Source organism: Peromyscus maniculatus, chromosome 19, assembly GCF_049852395.1.
Source record: "Peromyscus maniculatus bairdii isolate BWxNUB_F1_BW_parent chromosome 19, HU_Pman_BW_mat_3.1, whole genome shotgun sequence".
NCBI classification, from domain to species: Eukaryota; Metazoa; Chordata; class Mammalia; order Rodentia; family Cricetidae; genus Peromyscus; species Peromyscus maniculatus.
The window spans coordinates 24349010-24364927 of NC_134870.1; the positions used below are offsets into that span (position 1 = coordinate 24349010).

At 44.3% G+C, this 15918-nt stretch overlaps 2 protein-coding genes across 24 annotated transcripts in view; one reads left to right on the top strand and one right to left on the bottom strand.

The window, feature by feature from the left end:
• The window catches only part of Pkd2l2 (polycystin 2 like 2, transient receptor potential cation channel), a 27210-nt gene extending 17581 nt beyond the window's left edge, over positions 1-9629 (top strand). For 3 of the 4 annotated variants that reach the window (XM_076554946.1, XM_076554947.1, XM_076554948.1), the window contains 5 exons: positions 1694-1758; positions 3361-3418; positions 5391-5503; positions 6079-6174; positions 9470-9629. In XM_076554946.1, the coding sequence (XP_076411061.1) occupies positions 1694-1758; positions 3361-3418; positions 5391-5503; positions 6079-6166 (324 nt within the window). In that variant the 3' untranslated portion in view covers positions 6167-6174; positions 9470-9629. Of the gene's footprint in view, positions 1-1693; positions 1759-3360; positions 3419-5390; positions 5504-6078; positions 6231-9469 lie in introns of all 4 variants that reach the window. The other variant, XR_013046023.1, reaches the window with a different exon arrangement.
• Positions 7790-15918, bottom strand: part of Fam13b (family with sequence similarity 13 member B) — a 68349-nt gene continuing 60220 nt past the window's right edge. For all 20 annotated transcript variants that reach the window (XM_076554931.1, XM_076554939.1, XM_076554944.1 and 17 more), the window contains 4 exons: positions 13960-14043; positions 13704-13867; positions 12026-12127; positions 7790-9979 (listed from right to left, as the gene is read on the bottom strand). In XM_076554931.1, coding sequence (XP_076411046.1) covers positions 9856-9979; positions 12026-12127; positions 13704-13867; positions 13960-14043 — 474 coding nt within the window. In that variant the 3' untranslated portion in view covers positions 7790-9855. The remainder of the gene's footprint in view (positions 9980-12025; positions 12128-13703; positions 13868-13959; positions 14044-15918) is intronic.

Consider the following 15918-nt stretch of genomic DNA (forward strand, 5'->3'; position numbering starts at 1 on the left):
CGCCTGGCTGAAGCTCCCTCTTTTCAAATGACTCTAGCTCATGCCAAATTGACATAAAACTAGCCAGCTTGTACACTCTGGCAGGTCCAAGAGCACTTCACAGAGGTCAGTAGCTGTGGTCCTGTGAGGTGTCTGGGAGCTTGTCTGTAAGAGAATACTGTTAAGATGACCTCTCCATGGCCAGCTCAATTGTGGGGTTTTTATCTTTGATACCTTGAGCATGATGTTGGTGGTACACAGTAGAAGTGTTAACATACTTAAAGCAGTCCATCTTAACACTTTCATTTTCTAAGATTTTCAATAGAGTGTTAGGTGCCCACTAAGACCAGGCGCCTTGGATCCCCGAGGCTGGAGCTGCCTGACAGGTGATGGGAGCAGAACTCAGGTCCTCTGGAAGAACAGCTTGTTAACCGCTGAGCCATCTCTCCAGCTCCTGTATTAATATTTTAAGTGTTTTTATTCTCCTCTCATATATTACACCCTGACTGCAGTCCCCTCCCACTGCCCCTCTCCCCCAGATCTGCCCCCTCCCTTTCCCTTTAGAGAAGGGCAGGCCCCCCAGGGCTATCAACCAAACATGGCCTATCAAGCTGTAATAAGATTAGGCACATCCCCTCATATTAAGGCTGGATGAGGCAGCCCAGTAGGAGGAAAAGGGTCCCCAAAATAGGCAAAGAATCAGAGACTGCCCCTGCTGAGAGTCCCTCAAGAAGGCCAAGCTACACAACCATAACGTATGGGCAGAGGACCTAGGTCAGACCCATGCAGGCTCCCTGATTGTCGGTTCAGTTTCTGTGAGCCCCAATAAGCCCGGGTCAGTTGATTTTGTGTTTTGTTGACCCCTTGGCTCCTACCATCCTTCCTCCCCCTCTTCCACAGGATCCCCCAAGTTCCACCTAATGTTTGGCTGTGGGTCTCTGCATCTGTTTCCATCAGTTGCTGGATGAAACCTCTCTGATGATAATTATGCTAGGCTCCTGTCTTGAGTATGGCAGAATATCATCAGGAATCATTTCATTCATTTTTTTCTTTTTGTTGATCGTTTGGTTCTATCCTGGGTCTCTGGGCTGTCCAGTCTCTGGTTCCTGGCCCTCCAGGCAGTGTCGGGGTGGGTTTCCTCTTGTGGCATGGTCTCTAGCTGGACCGGTCATTGGGTGGCCACTCCCACAAATTCTACACCATCTTTACCCCAGCACATCTTGCAGACGGGACAAATTGTAGGTCGAAGGGTTTGTGGCTAGGTTGGGGTCCTGGTCTCTCCAGTGGAAGCCTTGCCTGGTTACAGAAGATGGCCAATTCTGGCTCCATATCCCCCATTACTAGGAGTCTTAGCTAGGGTCACCCTTGTAGATTCCTGGGGGTTTCCATTGCACTAGCTTTCTATCTTGCCCCCCAGATTCCAGCTGTCTCTCCCTCCATCCTCCCCCCACCTGACCCCTCCTATTCCTGTCCCCACATCCCCACCGTGTTGATATTTTCATTTTTAAGACTTTTGCATCACATCCCAGTGATGTCCCTGAGAGCACCCTTTGCTTTCACAAAGGCACAGTGAAAGGATCACAGCACAGTGCCAGACGTCTTTTTAGGCAGGAGTTCCTACAACCAGTACGTCATAGTTCATGTGTCTTGACTGAATGTGAAGAATACGGGAAATAATTTCTGATGAATTTTAAATTCTTTTTAATTAACCCAGAGTTACCTTAATGTTCTCGAGAAACTCCGACTGAAGAAAGCCCCAGACAGTGAAGACAAGAAAATGTAAGATGTTGAATTTTTTTTTTTTTTCTCACTTTCAAGTTCCACACAAAATGTCTTAGTCACGTTCCTGTGGCTGTGAAGGGTCACAAATGAAGCAACTTTTAGAGGAAAGATAGGCTTTCCGTTGCAGAGGTGCGGCCATGGCCATCCTGGCAGGGAGCAGGGCAGCAGGCAGGCAGCCGGGCCCGGCACTGGGGCAGTGGCCGAGAGCTCACATCTGATCCACAAGCACTAGGCAGAGCGCGCACTAGGAATGATGTGAGCTTCTAAAACCTCAAAGCCTACCCCAAGTGACACACCTCCTCCAAGGCCACACCGAATCCTTCCCAACAGTTCCACCAACTGGGGACCCACATTCATATGTGTAAGCCTGTGGTGACATTCTCAAACCACCACACAGATGTTCAATGTGGGGTGGGGTTACAACTATTAGGTTGAGAATGCATTCAGCATCTTTAACCTACCAAAGGGTCTTAGCCTAGCCTGCATACATTAAAGATGCCCAAAATACTAACATCAGTCTTCAGTGGGGCAATATCAGCTAACAGAATCCCTATTTGATAGTATGTATTGTATTGTACAATTGGCTTTGTATCTCTAAAACTCACTAGCAATACTGCAAGCTGTAGAGTGTCGATTGCTCCCCCACGTCCATGTCTGACAGAGAGCTCTGCCCCCTGCACAGAATATTCAGAGCATCTTACCACATATTGCCCCCCTGGGAGAAGACCAAAATCCAAATTTTAAAGTCTGGTTTCTGCTTCTGCATTATGATGAAGTCAAGAATGCATAAGTGAAACTGAGGTTCAAGTGGGAACATCTACCTGATTACAGGAGAAACAATGAGATAAGGTTGAAACCCACTCTTTCCGACATCCAGTAAGCCTTTTGACTTCTGCGGGGAAACTCTCAGTTAAAATCAATATGGACTGCTGAGTAGTCCAGTGGCAGAGGACGTGCCCGCCTGTGAGGCTCTGGGCAGGTCAGAGGCCCTGGATCCGGCTGGCACCACTGGAAACAGAGCCCAGCCCATATTTTGTCACTCGGGAAGGCTGACAGGAAGACAGGAAAGTTCCTTGCACAAGTATAAGGCAACTTTAGTCCGCATGCAGTACACAGCTCATCCAACTATCAAAAACATTTTACAGTCACACTTAGGAACAGGACGTGTGCTTAACAGGATGCGTGTGTTTACTGATGGAAAGAAAGTGGATTATTTTATAGCTAGTCCCAGTGAATTTTTTTTTTTTTAAGATTTATTTATTTATTATGTATCCAGTGTTCTGTTTGCATGTGTCCCTGCAGGCCAGAAGAGGGCACCAGATCTCATTATAGATGGTTGTGAGCCACCATGTGGTTACTGGGAATTGAACTCAGGACCTTTGGAAGAGCAAGACTTTAAAATTTGGATTTTGGTCTTCTCCCAGGGGGGCAATATGTGGTAAGATGCTCTTAACCTCTGAGCCACCTCTCCAGCCCCGTGAATTTTCTTAATGAGCAACATTTGTCATGAGAACGGAGACAGTCCAGTTCCTTGCTGTGGACCTCACTGCTCATGGTTCACTGCCTTTTCTTACTCTCATGCTTATTCTGCACTTACAGGAGGAAAACCCCCGGAGATTTGGCCCATCAAGCCAGAAAAGAAGGCTTTAGTGAAACCGTAAGTTTCATTGTTTTTTGAGACGGTATCTCCATGTAGTTTTGGTCCTGGATCTCGCTCTATAGACCAGGCTGGCCTGGAATTCATAGAGATCCACCTGGCTCTGCCTTCTGAGTGCTGGGATTAAAGTGCTGGGATTCACTGCCGCCCTGCTGAAACTGTAAGATTTTAATTGATTTTTCTAAACACAGGTGATAGCTTTATTAGCTGATTAATAGAAATAATTTATACCGACAGTTGTCACCTCCAACACACCTCTCAGAATCAGGAGCCTTTCTCATTTATGACAGGGCACAGCAAACTGCTTAAAGAATACTGGAAATCTATTTATAGAATTTTACTTAAGAGATCCATTTCTATTAAAAAGACCCATGTCAATTTTGACCAATCTCAGGATGTTTTTTGTGCGTGTATGTGTGGGTGTGTTCGTGTGTGGATGAATACGTGCACAGACCAGAGATGTTATTTCTGGAAGGCCATCTACCCCCCTTTAAAGCAGGGTCTCTCCTCAGCCTGAGCTCACCAAGTAGACTAGACTGCTTGCCAGTAAGCTCCAAAGGTCCTTCTGTGTCTTCAGCCCCAGCCCTGAGATTCAACAAGTGTGCACCACCACAGCCAGCATTGTAAAAAGATTATGTGTGTATGCGCACCCACAGTATGAGCAGCCTGGCCATTTAGTAGTTAACAGTACTAGTGCACAAACTCAGGATCTGCAGCTGGCCAGTTTCTGGTCAGGGACCATATTGGAGGTGATCAGCAGCAGGATCTACTCGGCTTCCTTGCAGTCACTTCTGGGCTAAATACACTTAGTAAATTCCTAGGAAGTTGCCCTGGTCTGCGTGTCCTTGCTTTCTACACTCCTTTTGTGGGTGCACGTGTTCAGGTGTGCAGATGGAGGACAAAGCCAGCACCTCGGATTTCCTCGCTTGAGACAGTTTCACTGAACCTGGAGCTTACTCGTTTGTCTAGACTAGCTGGCCCCCACAGGGCGGATTACGGGGACATGATGTCACAGCGTAGCTTGTGACCTGGCTGCTGGAGATCTGCACAAGCCCTCATGCCTTCCTGCCAGTGCTCACTGAGCTAGCTTTACCCCAGCTCTGTTCCAGATTCTTGCTATGCAGCCAGGGTGCTCTGGCCTCTGGTAACACCAGAGCAACACCAGAGGAGTAACACCAGCCGCCAAGTGCGTGCGACCACACCTGGCTAAAAAACACTTTTGACTCACACCTGGGCACACCCCTTTCTCCTTCCCTAGGGCTGCTCCTATTACCATACACATTTCACTTTTTTCCACCCTAAATCTGAGAAAGAGGAGGTAGGGAGAGACGGCTCAGCAGGTAGAGGCACCTGCTGTCCAGCCCGATGACCCACGTGGCCCTGCAAGTTATCCCAACATGCACCACTGCATGTGTGCCGCACACACTGAAGGTAATAGTGTACTTGCAAGTCAGTGCTGGTAAGAACAGTTCATAGGAAGGACTCTTTCGGTCAGGAAGGGGCAGTAATACGTTTTCTAGTGAGAGACTTGTATTGTGGTACGTGGCACTGGTACACAAGGGTCCCATCTGTGCAAGCCTGGCAGAAAGGCTGCTGGGAGGTGGGCAGAGATGCATTCTCAAGTACACTCTAAGGGGGTGGGGTGTAGCACGTGCAGAGCACGCAGGAGACCCTGGGCTCAACACTCAGCACTGAAGGAGGAAGATGGACAAAAGAATATTAGCCTTGGCAAATGAATTAAAACCAGAAAGAGACCCAGAGGCAACAGGAAGAGACAGCAGGATGAGGTGAGTAGATGAGGCCCGAACCCTAACATCTGTGCCACACATCTCCCAGCCCAGTCCTGTGGGGTGACTTTGCCGATGCAGACACCCAAGCACCGGGCCGCTGGAAGCCTGTGATCTTTAGTAGTCTACTTGGGAGTCTCGGACACATACAGACTGCCGCCTGTACTTGTCCTCTAAATTGACAGGAGATCCAAGGGGCAGAGCAGATGAAAGCGTGGAAGGAGAGGCTTGAGAAAAAGTATTATTCTACAGAAATTCAAGATGACTACCAGCCTGTCACTCAGCAAGAATTCCGAGAGTAAGCATTTGCTCCATGCACCAACATGTACCAACTGTGGTACCTGGGACACCAGGATATGCAGACTGAGGACACAGTTACAGATGTTCTTTTACTGAGCCAGAACCACATTGCTACACCTAATTCTTGCATTCTCTGCAGCTCCAAAATTAAAGCACACAACTCCATTTGCTTAGACAGTGAGACCAGCACACTGGCGAGCTGGCTCAGTGGTTAGGAGCACAGGCTGCTCTTCCCCAAGAGCCACATGGCAGCTCACATTCGAATACCAATCCCAGGAGAGCATATGCACCGGGCATGCACAGGGTGCAGACCTAACACATACATGCAGGTGAAGCATGCACACACATTTGAAAAGGTGAGGCAGATGTTCCCCCTCTAGATGAAAGGGCGCAGCAGGCCTGGTCTCCCAGCTCCAGCTTCCCATCAGTACTGCAGATCACTGCCCTGGAAAATGTCATCAGGAGCTTGCCATCCTAGCCCCCTCTCAAAGCACATCACAACGGGCATTAATAAGCTACTGTCTACTGCACAGAACGACCATGCATAGCTCTACTAACTAAACTCTCTCCTAGACTCTTTTTGTATGCTGTGGAGCTGGAGAAGGAACTGCACTACATCAGCTCGAAACTAAACCAAGTGATGAGGAAGCTACAACAGTAATCCTGGAGGTGAGACTCCATGAGACCAGTGCCCTGGCACAGACTGTAATGCTGTAATCGTGGAGGTGAGACTCCATGAGACCAGTGCTCTGGCACAGACTGTTAGGTACTTACTGTATTCTCTCCTAAACCGTCACCATCTCTGGCTACTTCGCTGTTCTTACGCTGCGCTGGGGATAGAGGACAGAGCCCTGCAAGTGCGAGGCACCGAGCTCCAGCTCCAGCAGAGACGCATTTTAAAGGCACTAAAGCGGCAACCAGTTCTAACAGGATGATTTCCATAAATGGGACTGAAACCCCTGTACAATCCACAAGTTCACTAACTACTTCCTGTAATATGCACATGGGTATACTCACAGGATTTTTAGTACAAGATTTATTATTAAATTCTGGGAGTGTAAAAGGGAAGTTAATGCTTCTTGTCATGGGGCGGATCTCCAATAGCTGGATGGGAGGTGCAGACAGATGAACTGTTGGTGGTCTCAACCGTGTCCCAGGGTCTCACTTCCTTTGGCCAGAGCTAAGTTAAGTCTTAGGACTCTGGGAAAGTATTATATATGACCAACATACATAAAATAATCTCCATTCTACAAACTCCAAAATGCCTACAAAAAGTCAACTACAAAGCTACAGCTAACTACAGAAATTTTACTATCATCTTCAAATGCAGAATTCATCTAGTTTCTCAAGGACAACATTTCAAGTTTCCCAGAAATAAAGAAGATGGCATATTAAGGCCATAAAGTTGTTTGGAAATGACAGCTGCAGGTCCTTTGAGAGCTTTCTTGTTGGAAAGTTGTGTATGACTGGTATTTTACAAACTGGAGGGGAATATTATTTTTCTAAGCTACACAAGCCCCTCCAGAACAGCTTATGTTCTGTTCTGTGGGCCAAAGCAGTGCCACATTCAACCATAGCACCCGACTTACACATTAATGCTCAATGTATACATTTAAAACATGGATAAAGCAAAGCTTAAAGAAAAAAGAGGGAAGTGATGGCAGGCCTTTAATCCCAGCACTCGGGAGGCAGAGGCAGGCGAATCTGAGTTCAAGGCCAGCCTGGGCTACAGAGAGAGTTCCAGCACAGCCAGGGCTACACAGAGAAACCCTGTCTCACCCCACCCTAACCTGGGAAAAAAAAAAAAGGTCACCCAGGCTGGCCTTGAACTCCTGGGCTCAAGGGGTCCTTCTGCCATGGCCTCTAGAGTAGTTGGGATGACAGGTACATATCACACCATGCCCAGTAAAATAATGGAATTTAAAAATAACTACCCATCTTCCTCAAAGTAAGGAGGGTCAAGTTTTCAAGTAATTCACTGCAACAAGAAATGACTAATTCTGGCATTAGGAGGCAGAGATGAGGAACAGGAGTTCAAGGTCTTGGGCTACATAGCAATTTCAAGACCGGATACATGAAACCCTTCTGGAAGGAAAAAAAAAAAAAAGGTAGTCAGCCTCTTCTCCCTAAAGAGCTCGAAGAAGCAGTATGTGGACTTTTCCCCAGAACATGCTGGCCAAACTGTTGAGCAACCTTAGTGTGTCCTCTGCATCGTCACTGGGTAGTGATTTAAATAAGCCTAAGACAATACCTCCTAGAAAAACGAACATACATTTACAATGACTTAGAACATTAAAGTTCTTTTATTACAAAAGTCTGTACAATGAAGTGCCAAACACAGCAATGTAATTATACTGGTGGACATACATATATCTATATAACACTTCTATATAGATATAATTTTTATTTGTACCAAAGTAGAACTCTCGCAGGTGCCTAATTCTATGACCACTGCTAACCCACGAGTCAGCGACAGCACACACGAGTGTGTCACCACCACACTCTCAGCCACAACTAACACCCCAGGACCAATCATGACGCAGCTGTAATGAAAACCAGTCAGAGACCAGTCAGGCTACAGACTTAGAAAAATATTGTACTCAAATAGATTTAGCGTTATAGAGAAGGAATATATTATTTAAAACATTTAAATAGTGCACATGGACATTTTTGCATGTGGTATACAAAATAAAACATTCATAAAAATATACAGTGCACATAAAATTACATGTAGCAATCCTGTCTGGACCAAAAGAAACTAAAAAGTACACCACATGATGGGTTCAAATCAAATGATACATTTTTTGGCATTCGTAATTACTTTCCTAAAAATACATTATGAATGATCTAGCAATATCAAAAGGAACAACACAAACAAGGCTGGATGATTTAGTGCTTTTTTAAAAAAAAAAAAACTTCCACTACACATTCACTACCGCTGGACTTTTCCCTCTCCCCCAAAAAAGGCATTGCACACACAGTGAAATGTGAAGTACTAGAGACACTATTTATTATGAAGCTACCTCACATTCTTACTGTGTAATAATAGTGCCAGAAGTTGGAGGTTCATGCTTTCCTCACCTTATTAAAGATGTTGTGAAATTCCATTTGTATGAAAAACTATTAATATTAGGAAAATCATGCATGAGTCATTACATGCAAAGCATGGGCAAAGTGAGACATTTATCAATTGAAAAAAGCACAGGGGGAGGGGGGAGGGGTGATCCACTTAGATTAAGCCTGACTCACATCTGTTGCATTAACACAAGAAGTTATTATTCCGTAAAAAATGATTAGCAGATTACCTGAAGAAAAGCCATGCAAAGCCAAAGGAAAAGAAATGCTAAGAGTCTATGGTAAGGGGTGTACCACTACACATCCTGTAAGTGGCTGTAAGACAGCAAGCGCCTGGGTGAGAGGTGGTCATTTTGGGGGAAGGCAGCCCCTGAATGGACATGTAAAGCTGCAGTGGTATAGCCCTTGTAAAGAACAGATTTACTTAAGTGTCACCATCCTTGTGCCAACTGAGGCCATGTGATGAAATACACAAACCTGAGCACCATCCAAGTCCCTCCATACTGGCACAGCTATTTTCTCACATTATCTGGAGGTGGGTGGGGGGACAGCGCAGGATCTGATCCAGACAAGTCACATCATTGCTGGTAGACAGTAACTGAAGTCCTGTAGGCAGCATGGGATGTGATTCAGCTCTGTGAGTGATGTGTGTAATGTTTCAAATGACTAAGCAAGGCTGCTCTGTGGTCTACCCACTGTTATCTTCGTTCAGGTAGGACCACAGATTTGCAAATTCTGGCTAAGTACTATCTGTGCAGGTGGGTGTCACTCTGGGAATTACACAGAAAGGTGTTCCACACTATGATTTGAAAATTCGGGTTGGTTTTCTAGGAAAAACAAAATACAGTTGCATATGTCACGTTTATAGGCTTTTCTTTTACATTTTCAGTCATTCTGTAAGAAAAAGGCAACCGAAGAACTCAGTGTGAAGATTTTCCTCTCAATTTTCTTCAGTAATGAAAAGGAAAAACAAAACAGTAAACAACAAAAAAGTTCTGTATTTCCAAAGTTCTTGAAGTGAAAAGAATAAAATTCTTGTCTTTTGCTAACAGGTGTGTCTGTAGTAAACAATGGAGGGGTCTGCGTGTTTGCTAAGTGTGGAGCGTCTTAGTCAACTGCGGAATGAGGAACGGCCTTCCTTTCCTACTGAACCACAGACAAGTACGGAAGGGGCTCTGAGTGCCTGACAGGGTGAACTCAGTACGAGCCAAGTACACATGAGGAACTTCAAGGAACACAACTGACTTTATGATGTCACTTTTCAGGGAACATATTTTATATGGATTTTGAAGAGTCTTGTTTGCTGATAAGAACTTCAAGAAGTCTAAGCTTGGCTTTAATTTTCTTGTACTCCTTATATTCCTCAAGCACTGGGACACGATCCTCTTTCTGGGCATTCCTAGGGAAGATAAAATCTGACTTAAAAGTTGTCCTAATATGGAGCATAATACTACAAATTCAGGCTGAACTAGAAGCTTCTCTGCAGGGCAAAAGGCCAGTGGACGAATTCACACACAAAGAACATTCTAAAAATGCTATTTTTGATGGACCTCTCTAGTAACTGCTTAAATAATGTTCGATACTTCTTACAATCAGCAGGGGAGTCTGTAAGTGCTAGAAAGCTACCATGAGTCCTTTTACACATTTAGTTAACCCCTCCACTTCAGCATCAATCACCTCAGGTAGAAGCTGTTTTCTTTCAATATAAAGAAGGTGCATGGAAAATGCCTTTATAGCACTTACACTTTCTTATACTTTTCTGTGTATACATACATTGTACATGTGTGTGCATGAGAGCAAGCCAGAGGTAAACCTGTCTCATCCACCTTATTTGAGGCAGGGTTTCCCACTGCCTAAAGCTAGCTGAGTAGCTAAGCTAGCTGGCTGTCTAGCCCAGTGATACAGCATCCAGAGAACACCACCAACTGATGTGGGCTCTGAGACTCAAACTCGGGGCACACAGCAGACATATCACTGACTGAGCCATTTCCCCAGTACTCGGGACTTTTTAACTCACACTTGATATAGATGTGAAACTCTCAAATTACCTCCTGGCCCCAGCTTCTTTTTAAAGAAAATATACTTTGGAATTTGTTAACAGCTCCTAGTTTGGTAGGGCCACCAAAGTTACTCTGAGACTTAAGCCTCAACTCTGCTCCTTACTTCTCTTGAAGTGTATGTGTGTGCATGGGAATTTGCAGAGGCCTCAGGACATCTGGCATCCTCTATCCCTCTTCACAGTGTTTCCACGAGACAAGGTATCCGGCAGAGCCTAAAGCTTGCTCGTTTTAGTTAGACTGGCTGCCGTACAGTGAGCACCAGGGGTCCGTCCACCTGTCTGCACCCTTCCCCAGCACAATGACTACTGGAGCTTGTTTCAGGATAAAAATTAAGAATCCAGCCAGGCAGTGGTGCTTAATCCCAGCACTCAGGAGGCAGAGGCAAGCAGATCTCTGAGTTCAAGGCCAGCCTGGGATACAGAGTGAGTTCCAGGACAACCAGGTCTACACAAAAAATCCATGTCTCAAAAAAACAACAAAAAAATTCCAGTCAGGGATTTCATTCCTCCTGTGGGATCTTTCCTAAGAGAAGAGATACATAAAACAGGCCAGTAGCTCCCATCTTTAACCTTGCACCAACACTTTAACTCTGCACCAGCAGGTCAATCTGAGTTCCAGGCCAGCCTGGTCTACACAGCAAGTTCCAGACTAGTCATGGCTGCATAATGAGATCCTGTCAGAGACAGGTCACCTCTAAGCAATATAAAGTCTCTGGGGGCTGGGATGTAGCTCGGTGGGAGAATGTCTGTCTCGTGGGTTCGAGCTCCAGCACTGCCAACAAGAATTGCTTTTGGAAAACCTGAAAATATCTGAGATGCTTACTCCAGTTATGACTTTTCCTTGAGAGCATGAAAAAGAACGTTATAAAACTGGCTGGGAGTGGTGGTGCACGTCTTTAATCCCAGGAGGTAGATAGAGGCAGTGGCTCTCTGAGCCAGCCTGATCTACAGTTAGTCCAGGACAGACCTTGCCTCCCTCTCCTCCCCCTCTCCCCGCCCCCTCTCTCTCTCCATATATATATATATATATAATTTTGTCTTTAGCAGTGCTGGGGATGAAGCCCCGGCCTTGCACATGCTGAGCAAATGCTCCTGCACTAAGCGATAGCCTTAGAGTTAAAATAACATTTCAGTGCTAATATCCTATAAGCAATGTGTCTGTAACTCTTCCTTAGTGTGTGGGAGCATGCAAGTGCATGTGCTATGACATGCATGTAGAGATCAGAAGACACCTTTTAGGAGCTGGTTCTTTTCTTCCCCCATGTAGGTCTTGGGGATCAAACTGGAAGCCTCTGTACCTGTGTTTCTAATCCCATGTATTCCATTATCTTAACATACATTTTGTGAATTAAAGAAAGATGTCAACATTTACAATGCTTAACAAACCTTCCATTTTGCTGATAAAATGTTTCTTCAAATTCCCGTAACGTTTTACGTAGTTTCTTTTTCTCAGCTCTGGCTTTCCAAAGCTGTTCCAGTAATTCAGGCCTAAAATTAAAATGGAAGCAGAACATTACTAAAGGGTACAGTTTCTTCATTATGTTAACAGTGGTTCTAATCCTTGCTGTAGCTGACTGGCTTTCAGAAACATACCAATGTCTACACTCCACTACACATCAATTAAATCACAAAGTTGTTCTGGGGCTGTGGGAACTGCTCAGTTGATCAAGTGCTTGCCACACAACCCTGAGGAACCTGCACTTGATCCTCAGAGCCCACATAAAACCTCTGGGCGCAGTGATATGCACCCATAATCCCAGTTCTTCAAAGATCCCTGGCCAGCCAGTATGTAGACAGTGATAACAGTGTTAAGTTCAATTCCTAGCACCCACATGGTGGTTCAAAACTATCTATAACTCTAGTCCCAGAGACCTGAAGCCCTTTCCTGGCCTTCAGGGGGCACCAGCCACACACATGTTGCAGAAACATATATGCAGGCAAAGCACCCATACATATAAAAATATGTAAAAATGAATGGGTGCCAGAGAAATGGCTCATTAGTCAATGAACACATAGTGCTCTTGCAGAAGACCTGAGTTTGGTTTTCAGCACCCATGTATGAGGCAGCTCAAATCAGCTTGTAACTCCACATCAAGGGGTCACAATGCACTCTTCTGACCTCCAGAGGCACTCAACACATGTGCACAAATCCATAAAAAGATACACATAATTAAAATGAAATCTTAAAAAAGTACAAAAACACATGAGTCTTTTTTAAAAAGGGGGATGGCTCTTAAAGACAAACAAGTTTGTCTTCTGACTTACACACAAGTGCACATGAACACATACACATACATCTCCTAGTTAATTTTAAGGTGAAATAAGGGTTGAGAACCATTGTCATAAATTCGTCTAAAGATAAGCAGGCCAATAAAAAACAGGCAAATTCTCAGTTGGTTCCTATTTAACTGTTGGAAGTTGAGTACAATTTTTAATTGAAATATTTAATAAAGAAACAGGAACCACAAACTGGGGAGATGGGCTCAGCAAGTCAGGCTTGATGTATCAGCCTGACCCCTGAAACCCATATGAGAAGGCAAACAAGGTTCCCATATCTGTAACTCCAGCACTCAACACAGTACAACACAGCAAGAGAGAACATGCCTTCAACAAGGCAGAGGGTAAGAACCAACACTTAAGGTTGTCTTCACACACACACACACACACACACACACACACACACACACACACACACAAACATACACACACACACACACACATGCACACACACACAAAGTGGCAAAGGGTACCCTCTCACACAGTTTTAAAACAAAGTAAAATGAGGCCTGGAGATAAGAGTACTTACCTTCCACACACAAAACTCTGGGTTCCATCCACAGCACTACCACCAGCAGCCCCAACTCCCACACACACACAAAAGGGAAGGAAACAGGAACTACAATCTGTATTTGTAAATCACACTTTTAAAAGTATCTCACACAAGCAATTTTTGATAAATCTCTTAACAGTAATCCCCGCCAAGCATTCAGCTGTTTATACTGGGTATCTTGATATGTAAGTTTTATTATGAAATAAGCTAAAAATCACAAGCCCAAGTACTTACATAGAAGCTGCCCGAGTACTTGATAAGCGGAGATCCCGAGCTAGTTTTTCTTGATTTTCTTCAGCATCAGATTCTGAGTTTTCCAACAATGACTGTGTGTGTACAGCTGTTTTCAAGATGTCACTTAACTCAGAAGACAGACTGACACCATCTTCTTCTTCTTCCTAACATGATAACCAAGCAGAGTGACACAGGCCATGACTTCCCACTTTCTTGTCAGCAATGTCACTAGGGAATGACTTTTCTACACAATTACCTTGATTTCTTCAAAAAAATGCGCTGTTTCTCCTTCTATGATTGGCTGTAACATCTGACCCCGGCGCTTCGTGGAGGGAGACCCCTGTAACAACCGGCAACACCTCATTTTATATTTCCCAGATTTCAAGTAGTTAGTGCCGCTTCACATTCCTATCATGTTACATTTAGCTAATAGAGGCACTCAGTCCCCAGCAGGCCCCAGAAAAACCAAGCAAACAAAACTCAAAGCAGAGAAACTAAATAGAAAATCAGTTAAGATAAAAAATAAATAAATAAAACAGAAAGTGCATAAAAACATGGAGTGCATTTTCTGTTGGCCAACTACTTTTTTGGTTTTTGTTTTTCTTTCTTTTTCTTTTTTCGAAAGAGCAAGAACACTAAGTTGGGGTGGTTAGGAGGGTGGAGAAGATCCGGGAGGCTGGGGGAGGGGAGAATATAAACAAAATATATTGTCTGAAAAACTTTTCAATAAAAATGAAATATATAGGGGGCTGGAGAGATGCCTCAGAGGTTAAGAGCACTGGCTGCTCTTCCAGAGGTCCTGAGTCCAATTCCCAGCAACCACATGGTGGCTCACAACCATCTGTAATGAGATCTGGTGCCCTCTTCTGGCAAACAGTCATACATGTAGTATACATAATAAATTTTTTAAAAAAATATATACATACACACAAAGTATTTCCAAAATCTTAAACAATCTTTTAAAATCTGAGGAGTTCTTTAATAGCTTCACTTTTCTTAATTTTATTTTATGATATAGTAAGGGTAATACTGACAGATTCACAAAGTATGATGTACAGATGATAACGGTCAGCCCGTTGTCTGAGATAGTTTCACTACGTAGCACAGGCTGAATGTGTGGATTATGAGATCCTCCTACCTCAACCCTCTCATATATTATGATTACAGGCACGTGCCACCACACCCAGCTCATCTTTATTTTGGAGTCTGAGGACTCCATCAGATTCTTCTTTAGAACCAAAACTAAACTAAACCAAATCCTAAGATATTATCCATCCTAGCATGCAAGGTAATCATTACACCACTTAACTACATCCTAGCACTCCCCCATTTTTAAGAAAATTTGAAGACAGGGTCATGCTAAATTGCTCTAGCTGGCATCAAACAAACTTACAATCCTCCAGGAATAGTGCTGTGCCTTGTATTTAAGTATTATAGATTTCATTTTTCTTCATGTTGGCATGCTCACTGTCCCAGCTACTCGGATGGCTGGGGCTAAAAGATCACATGAGCTCACAACTCAAAACCACCTGGGACAACACAGCAAGACCCCATTTTAAAGTAAGTTTTGTTCTGTTTTTTAATGTACACCAATACAGGTAAGCATTATTTAAGGTATTTTATGTCATTTGTTGTGTGTGTGTGAGAGAGAGAGAAGAGTGTGGATGTACCACAGCATGTGTGTCAAGATCAGGTCAGACTTGATGGCAAGCACCTTTACCTGCTAAGCTATCTCTCTGGCCCTGTGAATTAGCATTGTTTAATTTATTTAGTTTGGTTTTTTGAGACAGGGTTTCTGTGTAGCCCTGGCTGTCCTGGAATTCCCTACCTATGTAAACCAGGCTGTCCTAGAACTCAGAGATCGCCTGCCTCTAGTGCTAGGATTGAAGGCCTGTGTAGAAACCTGGGAGTTGGCATTATCTTGATAGGTTCTTTTTTTAACACCCATTATAGGGTCAGCAAGATGGTTCAGCCTTACTGCCAAGCTTAACAACTTTGAGTTCAAACCCTAGGAACCTGAGTAGTAGGAGAGAACTGACTCCCTCAAATCTGTCCTCTGAGCCCCACACTCTTACCAAGCCACACATTTAAGCCCATTTCTGTTAGAATGCAACCAGAGGTACACATTCACGGGGGTCATCACAAAAGCATCCCGAGACAAGAACTGAAGTAGAGACTAGGCGAGGCGTATTCCATACAAGCACTACGTCTGCCA